General features: G+C 38.2%; 1 protein-coding gene across 4 annotated transcripts in view; it reads left to right on the top strand.

The window, feature by feature from the left end:
- The window catches only part of Fggy (FGGY carbohydrate kinase domain containing), a 635483-nt gene that overhangs the window by 533107 nt on the left and 87622 nt on the right, over positions 1-14754 (top strand). For all 4 annotated transcript variants that reach the window (XM_090333735.1, XM_090333733.1, XM_090333734.1 and 1 more), the window contains one exon: positions 5900-5961. In XM_090333735.1, coding sequence (XP_090189861.1) covers positions 5900-5961 — 62 coding nt within the window. The remainder of the gene's footprint in view (positions 1-5899; positions 5962-14754) is intronic.

Genomic DNA, 14754 nt, shown 5'->3' with positions numbered 1-14754 from the left:
CTTCAGAGATCTTTCCTGACTCACATTTCTAAAACTATTGTGCTTATTCAAATTACTAGTTCCCTCAAAGCTTTAGTCACTTTTTCACAGTATGTATATTTTATTATAGTCTTAAGTGCTTACTAGCTTTTTCTACCTTTCTATAATCTAAGAGATGGTTATTGTTTATCTTCACTTAATTTTATATGCCTATATATCATGTCTGAATAGAGTAGGTGTAGAATAGAGTAGGTGTAGAATCCATAAAGTATCTTAAGTACATTTAAATATTGGCATTTTCGTGTTCTCTTGCTTGACAGATCTCTGTAAAAGCAGTAAGTTTTAGTCCCTTTGGTTTTTGAAATGATACTCAACATACAAGATAACCATGTACATCATGTGTGGGGTTTATAAATAAATAAATAACAGGCTGAAACTATACAAAGCTACCAACCTTCATTGTGAATGAAACTGAATGCTGTAGGTATTAATTAAATCAGAATTTATCCCCTGGTAAGTGAAAGCATTCTATGTAAAGCAAATGAAGCTGTAAAAAAAATAGCTTATATTATCTTTTACTTGTGTGTTTTTCTCTTGGGGACTATGCAATATTGAAATCCATGTACTATCCCTCAGCAATGAAAAAATGGTCCAAGCTGCACTTGCTCCTTTCATCATATTTTCAAGACAGAAAAACCAGGCAAAGTATTTTTTTATCTTCAAGATAAAAATCCAGCAAATACATTGTTAAATTAATTTATATTAGTCCAAAATAGCTAGTTATGTAGTTCCAGCACTAGCGAAGCAAAGGCAAGAGGGCCACAAATTGAAGGCCAACCTGAAACTGCAAAGAAAGTTCCTATCTGTTGTTTAGTGGTAGACTGTGTGTATCATGTGAAGGTTCTTTAGTGGAAAAAATGAGAAAGGAGAAAGAAGAAAAAGGAAGGAAGGGAGTAAAATTACAAGTTAAGACAAATGGAAAAAAAATCAATTGTAAAAGATGGTGGACATTTCTCTCTCTTTTTTTTTTTAACTGGATAAGAAAAAAAGTTAAAAAAAAACACTCTTAAAACTCATGAATAAAACCGTTTTTGTTTTTTTTTTAAGTTTTCAATTTTTATTTTCTGTGCTCCTGGGATTAGAACATACTGCTTTATACTCGCTCAGCTTACTTGCTCAATGTGTGCTTTACCACATGAGCCCAGTGTCCATTCCTTTTTTTGCTAATTACATTTTGGAGATAGGGTTGAACGGGCTTTTTCACCTGAAAAATCTCAGCTTTTTCAATAGCTAGGATTAGGAGTGTAAGCCACCAGCACTCACCTGTAAAATCTGATTTTAATAGGAGAGAAAACCTTTCATGTCTTAAGAGCTTTGTTGAAACAAAATGACCATAGAACCATATGATTCTCAAAATAAATTCTAAATTATATCTCTATGTTTCCTTGTCTATAGACTTTTCACTGCTAGTACTGATATCTTAGACATCTTAGACAAGGCAGTTCTTTTTTGTAATTTTATACACATTTCAATTTTTGTCATAATAATTTGTGAGATGTTTTAGAGAGAATCAGAGATGATTTTGATTAAGATTAGGCTCTTAGGATTCCTTGTCCTGTGATCTTTGTGCCACGTTGGAGGCAAAATTGAAATGCCTACGGGATCTAGATAGTCTAATTCAGAATAAACAGACAAAGCAAGGGGATTGTTCTTGCTTCCCTAGAAGCTACTCTAGGACTCAGTTCCTCTTCTCTGAGACAACTGTGTAGCACTGTTGGTAAAGCGTGAGTGCAGTCATGATGATGAACTAATAACACCTGGCCATAGTTGTTGCCAATGGCAGTGAATGGTAAGCCTTTTGCACAACTTCAGAGAGCAGGCCTGTGTGGTCAGTCATCATCTCCACCCAAGAAATTTCTGCCAGAATAGGAAATGTGGGCAGCCCTATGTTGTACACTTCGCAATTATCCAAGAGAAACTACAGTCTGCACTTTAAAGAAAATCTCCCAACCTGAAAGTAGTGCCTGGCTGGGAGCGGGGCCTAGTGGTAGAGTGCTTGCCTAAAGTGCATGAAGCCCAGGGTTCAATTCCCCAGTACCACCTACACAGAAAAAGCCGGAAGTGGCAGAACACTAGCCTTGAGAAAACGGAAGGACACTGCCCAGACCCTGAGTTCAAGCCCCAGAACTGGCAAAAACAAAAAGTAGTATCTTAGTTTGAAAAACACAAATGCCAAATAAAATATGTCTTCAGGCCAAGTGACACCCACATAGTTCTTTCATCTGTGCTTTCTACTCTCTTGCATTGTCATTTTTTCCATGTTCCTAACAGAGATGCTACTTTCAGAAAGAAGAACCTAAAATCCAAAGTACTATAAAATTATTTATCTGCTTGATCTAGATCTAAAAACTAACCCAAAGAAGACCTGCCTCTACCCATCACAAGCTTTCACCAGATTCAGCAGTGTGGCCTTTCTTGCCTACTCTTTTTCTCTGCTGTCAGCTGACATCTGAGAAAATGGCAGAAACAAGAACATAGTCGTTATTTAGAGGGAGCTTAGTCTGTAGATTTCTGAGGCAAATGCTTGGAAAGACAGGCTTGTTGTGAATGTAGTTATTTCACTGGGAAATTAAAAAAAAAACATTAAAGGGGCACCATGTTCTTCTATACTGTGCCAAAAGCATTGGAGAATAGAATGTAAGTTCTGAGGTCAACCCTTAGAACAGGCACTTCCAGTCTGTTGAAACAAGTACTCCATGAATTGACAGACTAGCTCATTCTGAGGCAATCAGGAAGAAACCTTTACCACAAAATGCTAGATAAAAAAAAAGATTCTAACCCTTGGAATTCTATTCTCTCAACTATGTTTACTCTTTTGGTGGTACCCATTTCATTGTCAGAATAAGTGTTAGGAAGTGAAGCTTGCCTATATAAAAGGCACTCTCAGCTTTCCCTACAAAACAAATTTTACTACCTTTGTTTATTCATTCAAGATGTTAGACATTGTTTAGGTACTAGGGAGTGAAAATAATGAGGGCCTTGCTTTATAAGATCCCAGTGGGTAAGGTTTATTGGTAATATCAATAAACTAATTATTGCAAAACATGTTTTTGACGCTAGTGTACAGAGGGGTAAAGAGTATTAGTCTTTTTGTACTATCAATGTCTGCATTTCCTGCTAATGGATTGTCTTATCATCTTCCTCCTGTGTTCTCTGCCATATTGATTTTCCTACCATATTGATTACTCCCCAAATCAAAATAATTTCCCATAGCCTCAAATTCAATGAAAGTATAAATATTTATTTTTCTCTTAATAATTGTCTTTTATCTTTCTCATCCATTTATATTTTTGCCCCCTTATTTGTCCTCTAATTTAATATATCCTTCCCCTGGGATCAATGCATTCCTAGAGCAAATAGATACAAATATAAAATGTGGTACATACCACCAAGGAGAAAATATAGAGTGATATATGATAATATTCTATGCCTCCACTATGGTTGATTCATCCCACATTCATTTCACAAATATTTATTGGGCAACTTTGATATTCCAGTCTTGTGGCTGACTTCATTGCTCTCTATCACAATGGATTTATTTTTGTGTGTGAGACAGAAGTTTTAGATCCCAGGCCCAAAGTCCTAGAGTTCCTCATGTCAAATCTAGACACCTGTCCTCTTATGCCAAATAATGAGACGTGGTAAAGGAAAAAGAAAGGAGATTTATTGTGTGACAGCCATGAGAAGATAGCAGTTCAGCCCATCTTTAGCCATCTTCCAGGTACAGACTTAAGCTTCTAGATTGTATAAACAAAAAACTGGGGGCAGGAGGAGAGAAGTATATGTAATTATTAAGCAGTCCAAGTCGAAGTATGGTCTGGTTGATCATTATTTAGTCCATTTTTGGGGAGGAGTCACAGAGAACTTATCACTGTCATCTCTGATCAGAATCAACATGTCACTATGGCCTGGTAGATGGTCTATACTAAGGAGGCACCATTGTTTCTTGGGGCTTTTATCAGCTCCTTGTCATGAAGAAGTTGTGGACCAATCCTCTCCTTCCCTTATTCCAAAGCAATCACAAAGAACCACAGAGAAAATGGGTAAGACTAGAGAGAAATACAAAATGGAGGCAAAACTTATCTTCTGAGTCTAGTTAATTCATATGCTCAAGTAAGTAATCAGTGCTTTTCAGCAAAAGCAATTTTTAAGCAGCTCATACATTCTCTCACTGGATTGCAGATTCTTTGAGATCCAGAATATGCCTCAGAATAGTAACTCAGAATTGACCCTATAGAAATTAAAAGCCCAAGACTTGTATGATTTGTTTTCATTGAAATAACCAATGGCTGTGGTGTTATTTTGAAATATTATCCAAATCTACCCCAGTGGAATTCAGCAACTTAATATACCTGGAAGTTTAGTATTGCACTGGAGTTAAGAACAAGGACTTTTGATATGAAGAGACGCCGTTTGAAACCTTAGGCAAGTTAATCTTCCTTGCAATTGCTTCTAAAAGGAAGATGGCAATGAAGGATGTTACTGAGATTCAGAGCGGTTGGGTAACTTGCTCAAAATTACAAACCTAATATGAAATGGAGCCCCAGACCAGCTGCAGAAGACATTTTCTTTCCCTGTCTACAGTTCTGGTTCTCAGGAAATATACTCAAAGAGCTGATCAAACTAGAACAGAATGGCTAGTTTGATTGGAAATAAGTCCTTCCAACTGGTTGTTTTAGAGTCTTGGAGATTCAAGTAAACATTCAGCAGTACACAGCTGAGATTCATCCACTCTAGCACAGGGTTGGCTATATCTTAGCAGGCTGAATAAAGTATGGGGAAACATTTCTGTTTTGTTTAGAGCCACCCAGGGAATTAAGAATTGAATCCTAGACATGGGATTTTAGAAATGAGCAGCTGTCTGAAGAGTTCAGAAATCTGTGTCCTTGGAGAGCTGTCCTGGCTTCCCTTATGACAACTTTGCAATCAATGGAGTTTTACTGACAGCACTGGATATTTTAGTTCTTTTCTTAAAAGTCTGGACTTTGTCTTCATACTCTCATTCTTTCCTTCTGTCAATGATTCCCTATTAGTAAGACATAGTAAGTGCTTCAAGGTTTGCCCCTATTCTGAGGTGACAGTGTAGATTAGGAGGGGGAGATGATATAATCTAGAGGTATTAGACACTTTTAACAGCCAGAACCCCACTCCACCCCACCACCACCATGCAACTCAAGCCGCCCTCTTTTCCTCACTACTCACTGTAGGATTACATGCTACCTACTGTCACCAGTTTCACCTTGATTGAACTCTGTTGCTACTCTTCTCTCTAAATATACTTATTTTATAAATCCAAAGTTAAACAAAGCTAGATTTCTGAAATTGCGGAGATACTCAGGCTGACTTAGAATTTAATGTCTAGTCTTTACAAAGGAGCAAACTTTTTTTTTTTTTTTGCCAGTCCTGGGCTTGAGCTCAGGGCCTGAGCACTGTCCTTGGACTTTCTCAAGGCTAAAGCTCTACCACTTGAGCCTCAGCACCATTTCAAGCTTTTTTCTATGTATGTGGTACCGAGGAATCGAACCCGGGTCTTCATGCATGCTAGGCAAGCACCAAACTCCTGGCCCCGTGGGAGCAAACATTTTATACTCATTTTCTAGCTTAAAGATAGTTTTTGAACAGGACATTGGTAGCTCACAGCTATAATCTTAGCTAGTCATGAAGTGGGCAGAAAAACTGGTAAGATTCTTATCTCTAACTTACCAGGAAAAAGCCAGAACTGGAGGTTTGGCTCAAGTGCTAGTACCAGCCTTGAGCTAAAGAGCCAAGCAGGAGCATAAGATACTGAGTTCAAGCCCAATACTAGCTGAAAAAAAAATTAGAGAAGCCATAAATTTGACCCACTTCTCTTGTTTTGTAGGTGGAACATATGGTGCAGGGCCATGCTGCCTATCCTGAACTCCAAGCCAAGGCCACGGCCAGGTAGGTTCTGTTCCCTCTGTTCCCCCTGTATCTCTCTTGTGTGACTGAATGAGAGTTATTCACTTTGGGAAGTTACATGATTTTCAGATCTCATGGACAAAGAAAATGCCTGGTGGCACTTACGAAAACCATCCAGTTGGCCCAGAATGTGTATGTATTCGTTTTTAGAATGAACTAAGGGAACTCAGAAAACCTGTATGGATGAGAAACTTTTGATATAGAACTCCACAGTCCAAGTTCTTGGGTTCACTCACATTTTAACTTTACTCCTTATTATTCCTTGCAGAAGTTACTTGAGTCTGTCTCATTGTCTGTAAAAGTAAGGACACCAACTGATAAGGAGTGGTGTGCACTGCTGATTAGTGTAATGGATTAATGTGTAAGATTAAATATGAATGGACAATGGAATTCTATGCTATTGTCAGAAAGAACATCACCCCATTTGTAAGGAAATGGAAAGACTTAGAAAAAAATCATATTAAGTGAAGTAAGCCAGACTCAAAGGAACATAGGCTCAATGGTTTCCCTCATTTTGTCATAATCAGTAGAAACCTTGGGCTCTCCTAGCAGAGCTTTACAATAGAACAAAACCTAGATACATAAGGCATATAGTATGACAGAAAGGACCTCCAGGATATAGAAACAAAAGCCATATAATGAGTGATTGTTGTCCTTAATGTACTATATTATCTCTCATCTCTTTTGCTGTCCCTTGGCTATCTCATATTGTTACAGCATTCCATCTTGTTATCTGATATATTGCATATATGTGTATTTGGTTATTTGAAATTGGATAGGGAAGGGGGGAAAACAAGATGAGGGGCAGGGGTGGGGAGAGAGAAATGGGGACCAAGACATGAGAAAGGGTATCAATGTATGTGAAGTGATGCACCTTCTATCTGGTGAATATAATGTAACCCTTCTATTAACTACAATAAAAAGTAAATGGAAAAAAATAAATTACATCAAACCAAAAAAAAATTGTGAATGTGAATGGTGTGCAGTATATACTGATAAAGTTGAGTGTGAAGGAATGTTCAAAAAGATAGGAGGAAGAGAGAGAGAGGGAAGGATGGAGGACAAATGAGATAAAAGGAGAGGCGGGAAGAGGGAAAAAGAAAGAAAAGGAGAGGATGGGAGAGAGTAAAGAAAGGAGTAATAGAAGAGAGGGAGGGAGAAGACATAAGGGAGGGAGGAAGATATCAGGATGCATGTCTATGAAGAGGCAGGAATTAATAATACCAATAGTAAACAACAACAACAACAACAAAAAACCTACCATGTTGCAAATGAATAGAAGGACCACACTAGAACAAAAGGGAAAGACAAGAAACAAACTCAGGTAACTCTGAGAAATAATACCTTGACAATATCTTGAATAAAATAAGCTTGTATAAATCTTTTACTTCTAACTAGTAAACTTGTTTTTCATAGGTACATTGTTTCCATACTGAAATTGCCTTATGTATGTACTGTCATTGAGCAAATACATAAATATAGGCTGAATAATGAAAGCCAGATTTCTTACAAAACTAGAATGAATCCAGTGATAGTACATAGAACTCAAAAGTAGTATCATCTTACAGCATTTTATGTGTAGCTAGCTATAAATTTAGATGTAGTCATAAATGTCTTAAATAGAAATATATACAGATACATATATTCATAGGACAGTACCAAGTTTATTACATATCTGTCTCAGATGAGAGTAATACTGTAGTTCCAATTTGTGCCCCCAAGCACTCAGGCTGTAATTTCTAAATACCTTTTGCCTAGTTTTTCAGTAAAAATAATCATGACTTTTTTCAAAGAAATGTAATTTCCCTGACTGATGCTGGGGAAATATATGAATATTTTGCAGTGCAGACAATAAGGAATTTCTTAAAAAGAATTATCAAAATATGTATGAATAAGCCAGGCACTGTTGGCTCACATCTGTAATCCTAGCTATGCAGGAGGCCGAGATCTGAGGATCACAGTTCAAAGCCAGCTTGGGCAGAAAAGTTCCTGAGTCTCTTATCTCCAGTTAAAAACCAAAAATGCCAGAAGTGGAGCTGTGGCTCAAAGTGTAGAGTTTCAGCCTTGAGTGAAAGAGCTCAGGAAAGTGAAAGTGCACAGGTCCTGAGTTCAAGCACCACGACTAACAGGAAAAAAATAAGTGTATATGTGAACCATGGTCACTAAATTGGAGGCCATTTGATCAACAAGATAAATAAGAATTTCATCAAACAACTCTGTGAATCCAGCTTGGTATAAGTACATGATTAGAGACATTTGTAAATGAAGAAAAAAGAACAGAGCTTCCTGTAAGGACAGGATGTAGAAAATAATAGAAAACAATTTAAAGAAAATGATGGAAATAGACAATCATTATGAAGTGAATTCCACAATAAAAATTTTTACAAGCAGTAATTATCCAAGGCTATATTATAAATTATCTGGTGAAATTATTAATGGAAAGCAAGGTATTTGCATAGTGCCAAATGACATCACCATGATATACTTGCTGATATGAAAACAAAACATGGTTGAATCAGAGTGTTTAAATCTGGCAGACAGCACCTTTTTCTGATACTAGTTAACACTACCAACAATAGGTTTACGGACACCATATACCTATTTTACTATGCAACGAGAAAACAGCATTATTTCTATGATGTTGTTGCTCAAACTACATGATCTTGATCTAAATTGAGATTGTTATCAGACTAACCCAAACTGTAGGACCATCTACAAAAGTATTTGCAGGTATAACTAAAAGAAATCAAATCTCCATACCAAAGAATTTACACAAATTAAGGGAGACTAATGAGACACTGCAACTAACAGTGATGTAAAAAGGTAATTAGGTTCTGGACTAATAAAAGACCTTTGTTGGGGCAAATTCGAAATTCAAATGTTGGTAGTTTCGTTAACATTAATGTTATTATTTGTTTATTTATCAGGTGAAAAGGAAAATGGGATTCTGTTCATTGATTTTGTAACTTTTGTGCAAATCTAAAAGTTGTCTTTGAAATGAAAAGATTTTTTAAAAAAACATGTAAATGGGCCAGGAGTTTGGACTGGTAGTTAGAGTGCCTGCCTAGCATGCACGAAGACCCGGGTTTGATTCCTCGGTACCACATACATAGAAAAAAGCTAGAAGTGGTGCTGAGGCTCAAGTGGTAGAGCTCTAGCCTTGAGAAAGTCCAAGACAGGGCTCAGGCCCTGAGCTCAAGCCCAGGACTGGCAAAAAAAAAACAAAAACAAAAAAAAAACATGTAAATGACAAGTGATTGGCATAATTATGCCTAATTATTGGATGTTTTTGAGAAGAAGTATTTTTTTGCTGTTCTTTGGGCTTGAACTCAGGACCTGGGCATTGTCCTTAGACACTTTTTGCTCAAGGATAGCTCTCTGCCATGTTAGCCACAGCTCCACGTCTGGCTTTTTCTGTATATGTGGTACTGAGGACTCAAACCCAGGGCTTCATGAATGCTAGAGAGCACTACCACTAGGCCATGCTCCAGGCCCAAGAAGTGTTGTTTATGTTTGTGTGCTTGTATTAGGACTTGAGCCCAGGGTCTGGAGCACTTGCCTTTTTTCTTTTTTTAACTGAAGTTTGGTGGCTCTACCACTTGACCCACATCTCCAGTTCAATCTTTCGCTAATAACTTAGAAATTAATTAGAGTCTCATGAACATGTCTTCCTTGGCCTATTTCATTCCATGGTTTTCAAATTTCAGGCTCCTGAATAGTTAGGACTATAAGCATGAACCACCATCATCTAGCTAAAATATTTGCTTTACCAGGTACATGGAGCAACCTCATGTAGGCAGCACATGACAAGAAGCTGAGAGTCTAACCAGGTGGTTGAAAACAGACTCACATCCCAACTGCATTTGCTACTATCTGCTTGGCTTTGGGAAAATTTCTCACTGACTTTATACCTTCATGCCGTGCTGAAAAGGGTAATGACAACACTAAGCACTGTTTATTCCAAAAATTAAATGAGTTAGAATTATTGCTGGCACTTAGTTATAAATGTTAAGTCATAGTTGGTGCTTCGTAAATAGTGGTCGTAATGATAGAAATGAGTGCAGTTTAGGTAGTTATAGTCCATTAATTAGTCCAGTCCCACCAATGAGTTTCCTTCTAATGTTAGAGGCACACCTACTCTAAGCAGAAAGCAATTCATGCTCACTCTAGTATAGGCAGTGTGCTCTTAGGATGCCCCCCCCCCCAAAAAAAAGGTCCTGACATGTTGTTTAAGAAAAGCTAAGCTTTTCTTTCCTTGAATCTCCAGTTATAATACAGTGACCACTGAAAGGACTTAGGCCATATACCCTCAGCAACTAGCCTTTTATCTGATTAAAGGCAGCATAACCTAGAATGGGAATCCTTGATTTCAGGTCATCAGGGAGCTCTTTTGTTGTGTCCCAAGCTTTAAGCTTTGTTGATCTCAGCAAAATGGGCTATGTGTAGATGTCTGTGGAGATAAATAGAATTGTCATAGTTTTGGTCACATTCTTGAAAAAATTCCAACATTTATAAGCCTCGAGAAATGACCACTAGGTTTAGAATTCAGAGAACCGAATTCAAAATCTAACTCTATTGTTAGATAGTATCTGGAGATCAGCCTAGGCACATCTGAGAAGTTATCCTGAGCTCAGTGATGCGTTTGAGAAAGCTTTGGAGACTGAGCATGATCAAGCTGCTGAGAACTAATTCTGTTATCCTCTCCAGAATTAGTTATCCTAATTGATTTCACATAACTTCGCACCCTCTTCCACCTGCCTTCCTAGAGTTTTCCTCATTAGAGGTTAAGTTTTTCCAAAGCCTTGCCTAATCTCTTGATTATTCTGTTTCCTTATTTTTCTCTCCTTCTTTGCTCAGTTTCATTTGAATTCTGTCATATCACTCCCCTGAAACATTTGAGGTTAAGCCCATCATTGTCTTAGACCTTGCTGCGTCCATACAATATTTTTAATCCTGTTCCTGAGTTCTTAGCAGCATGTGACATCAATGATTATTCTTTTCTTCTCTTTTCTTAACTTTCTAGTATGTCACCCTTTTTCTGTTTCTTCCTCTGTCTCCAGCTCCTCCTTTTCAATCCTTTTTTTTTTTTTTTTTTTAACCATCAACCACCAGTGTTCCTCACAGCCACGTTTCTGGTCCTCGGTTTGGGGGGTTTTTTTGTGCTCTCTCTTCCAAGGTGATTCCAACTGTACTGTTAATTTCTTCTGTTTTTGGCTCACTTTCAAATATTATCTCCAGCTCAGAGAGACATTCCATGAATATAGTTCTCTTCCATCTCCTATGACCTTGCAAAGGAAAGGGCATCAGTAATCATATCAGATTTATAAAGACAAGAACCTTTGTTAGGTCTTTGAGTACAATAGGCATAGCTACTCTTGTTTGGAAGGGAGAGGGAATCCCTGAGGATCTGGAGCCATTTGCTTCTTCTTCTGTGACTTGGGACTTTATGAAATCATTAATGCTCATCACCTCATCTTAGATCTCAGCATCAGCAAATCTTGTTCAAAATTGTGCAAACAAGTATAAATAAACAGATTGGGTATTTTATCTTGATTGACCATAATCCTTTTAGGCCTTGTATCTGAATAGAATGTCATGCAAACTTATAAATTGGGTGCGGAGTAACGCAACGTGTCCACACATGCAATCGGGGAGCCATGGTCTCTTTTCCATGGTACTGGGTAAGCAGATCATTACTTCTTGGCCAGACATCACTTGATATTGTTGTGACTTTAGCTCTTTTTATATATGCCTTCTCTAATAGTATCTTGGATGAATGTTCTGGTAACATTGGGGATTTAAGAAGACTTCTCTTCAGTGATTTTGGGGTCTTGTGATTTTATCTAGGCTAGCTTCAGGCTAGAATCTTCTACTGTACTTCCTCTGAGGTTGGGATCACCCAGATCATTCTAGCCTTTTAGTCTGGGCTAATCTCAAACCATAATCCTTTTGTCTCTACCTCCTGTGTAGCTGGAAATGGTAGGATTTTCTACAACGGACATTATTTCATTTTCTCTATAGCTGTGTGGACACACACACACACACACACACACACACACACACATACACACAATCACATTATCTTCATCCATTATGTGTGATGTAATATATATGTTATATCTATATGATAGATCTATCTAGAATGAATAGATAGATAGATAGATATCACATGTTCTACTCATCTGGTTGGGGGCATCTTGGCTGATTCTGTTATTTGGATATTGTGAATACTAAGTACTACAATAAGCATAGATATGCAGATGATGCTGGGAAAAGGAGGATAAGAAACCTTACATATTGTTGGTGGGAATGTAAACTAGTGCAATCACTATGGACCTCAGTATGGACGTTTTTCAAAAGTTATAAATCAATCTTCCATATGACCCTACTATACCATTGTTTGACACATATCCACAAGAGACTATGTCAATATAACAGAAAGCCAACCTTTCTGTTTAATCACTGTCCCTACATTTTTATGTTATGCCCTTGAGAACAATGCATTTTTCTGAATCTGATTTACCCCTCTAGTCTTTTGGGCTTCTCTTATTCCCATAATCCCACTGAAGAGAAATTGCTTAAAATTCATTGATTATCTGGTATAACACTTTTTTTTTAAGTCTATGAATGAGGGTACTTAAGATGCCAGAACCTCTCCTGTTTTACTCTTAAAGGCTGTAAGATTGGAGGTGAGGCTGAGTTCAGTGCTGGGAGAACTTGTGCCTCGGAAAGGCCTCTAGATGGTATCAAAGTTGAGGAATGAGAGTTGCTATCAGGGAGGTAAAGAAGGCAAGGAAAGGGGTTGTGGGAAAGGGAAGTCCAAGAGGCAAACATGTGAGGTATGCAGATTACGAAAGCAAAATGTAGTTTAATGTTTTGTGTTTTAGAAGCAAACCAGTAAGGATTTACGACAGAAAAAGTAAGCAATGTTTCTGCTAGACAGGAAGGATGCCAAAGGTGGTCACCCAATGCTTTCTTTTTAATCAACAGTAGTTTAATGGTTTAACTTCATTAAAACTTCCTTTTAATAAAACTACCTTTTTATTAAAGGTAGTTTTGTGTGGCTAGATCATGGGAAGTACAGAGAGCTAGCCAAAGAAGAAATTCTTGTGCCAGGAAGGAAGGATGTGCTGTGTCATGAGCCATTGCAGGATTTCAGATAGATGGGGGTAGAGGAGTCAAAGAATTATGCTGTCAAAGAATTTCCCAGGAAGGGCGGGGAGTTTGGCCTAGTGGTTAAAGTGCTTGCCTAGCATGCATGAAGACCCGGGTTCGATTCCTCGGTACCACATACATAGAAAAAAGCCAGAAGTGGTGCTGAGGCTCAAGTGGTAGAGCTCTAGCCTTGAGAAAGTCCAAGGACAGTGCTCAGGCCCTGAGCTCAAGCCCAGGACTGGCAAAAAAAAAAAAAAGAATTTCCCAGGAAAAAATGGAAGGACAAGATTTCAAGCAGAAATGTGTATATGTGTATATACGTACATATACGTATATATGTATATGTACATATACGTATATATGTAGGCAAAAGCTCTCACCATAATATTGGAAAATGGTCTAATACAACTGAAGAAAACTTTGCTAGTTGACAAGGATGTTCAAAAGCAGGAGCATAGTCCTGGTGAAAAGCTTAATGAGGGAATGGATGAGTTACAGATGATCCCTGCTCTGACCTGCCCCTCAAGTGATTGCACGGACAATTGCTAGAACGATATTGATTTTGATTAGAGCAAGAAAGGGAAGGAAGAGTGAATATGTCATCAAAGATGATGTATGTCTTATTAGACCTTTCTAATTGAATTACCTTTGGACATCCAAGAAGAGGCATGTGGTAAGTGGTTGGCTACTTGACCTGGAAGTCGGGAGAGAAATGGCAGTAAGGACGTATATTTGGAAAGTCTCAGTACTAGGTGGAAACTGGAGCCATGAGGAAGGATGAGAATATAAGGAGTAAGAGGGGGCCCAAGACAGGACTCTACAGAAGCTCACACATTAAAGGGACAAGGAGAGGAAGGTAGAAATGAAAGAGATCAGATGAAGAAGGGCTCAAATAATATAAACTGCACAAAATTCTGCAATTGGTTATAAAGGGTGAGTTTCAATAAGGCAAATACTGCATTGGGTTAAAAGTAAGCAACTTTGTCTTACTTTTAGGGAGGATACAAATAACCTTGTCCTACTCTGTGTTTTGACTTTCGGATTAAGAATATGGTCATCATATTTCTAAGCAGTCTGGGAATCCAAAGACTGCATTGATTTATGGCAAGGGAGAATAGTGAAAAGATTCCAGGGTGCCAGGTACAGTGGCTCACACCTGTAATCCTTGCTACTCAGGAGACTGAGATCTGAAGATCATGCTTCAAAGTCAGCCCCGGAACTAAAGTCTGTGAGACTCTTACAGCCAATTAACCACTAAAAAACTGGAAGTGGGGCTGTGGCTCAAGGGGCAGGGTGGTAGTGTTGAGCTGAAGAGCTCAGGGACAGCACCAAGCCCAGAGTTCAAGCCCCACATCTGACCAAAAGAAAAAAAAAAAGAGGATTCCAGGGGCACTATCTGCATTTAAGATGGTAGCAATATAATAGGTCTGAAAAATATTGTAAGTCTGTGATAGCAAAGGAGGAGCTACTTGTCAATCAGTTGCCATTTCATAGCACTCAAGGCTCTGTGTTCAATCTTCCTGTCAGCTCAGAAGGTAGAGAGGATTCTCTCCTACTTCAGGAGAGTGAATTGGACTCTGAGAAGTTTATTGTGCCTCTTCTAGCAGCTGGTACGTGGCG

The sequence above is a fragment of the Megascapheus bottae genome, chromosome 6 (assembly GCF_031878675.1).
Source record: "Megascapheus bottae isolate mThoBot1 chromosome 6, mThoBot2.hap1, whole genome shotgun sequence".
NCBI lineage: Eukaryota > Metazoa > Chordata > Mammalia > Rodentia > Geomyidae > Megascapheus > Megascapheus bottae.
This window is presented reverse-complemented; position numbering and strand designations above follow the sequence as displayed.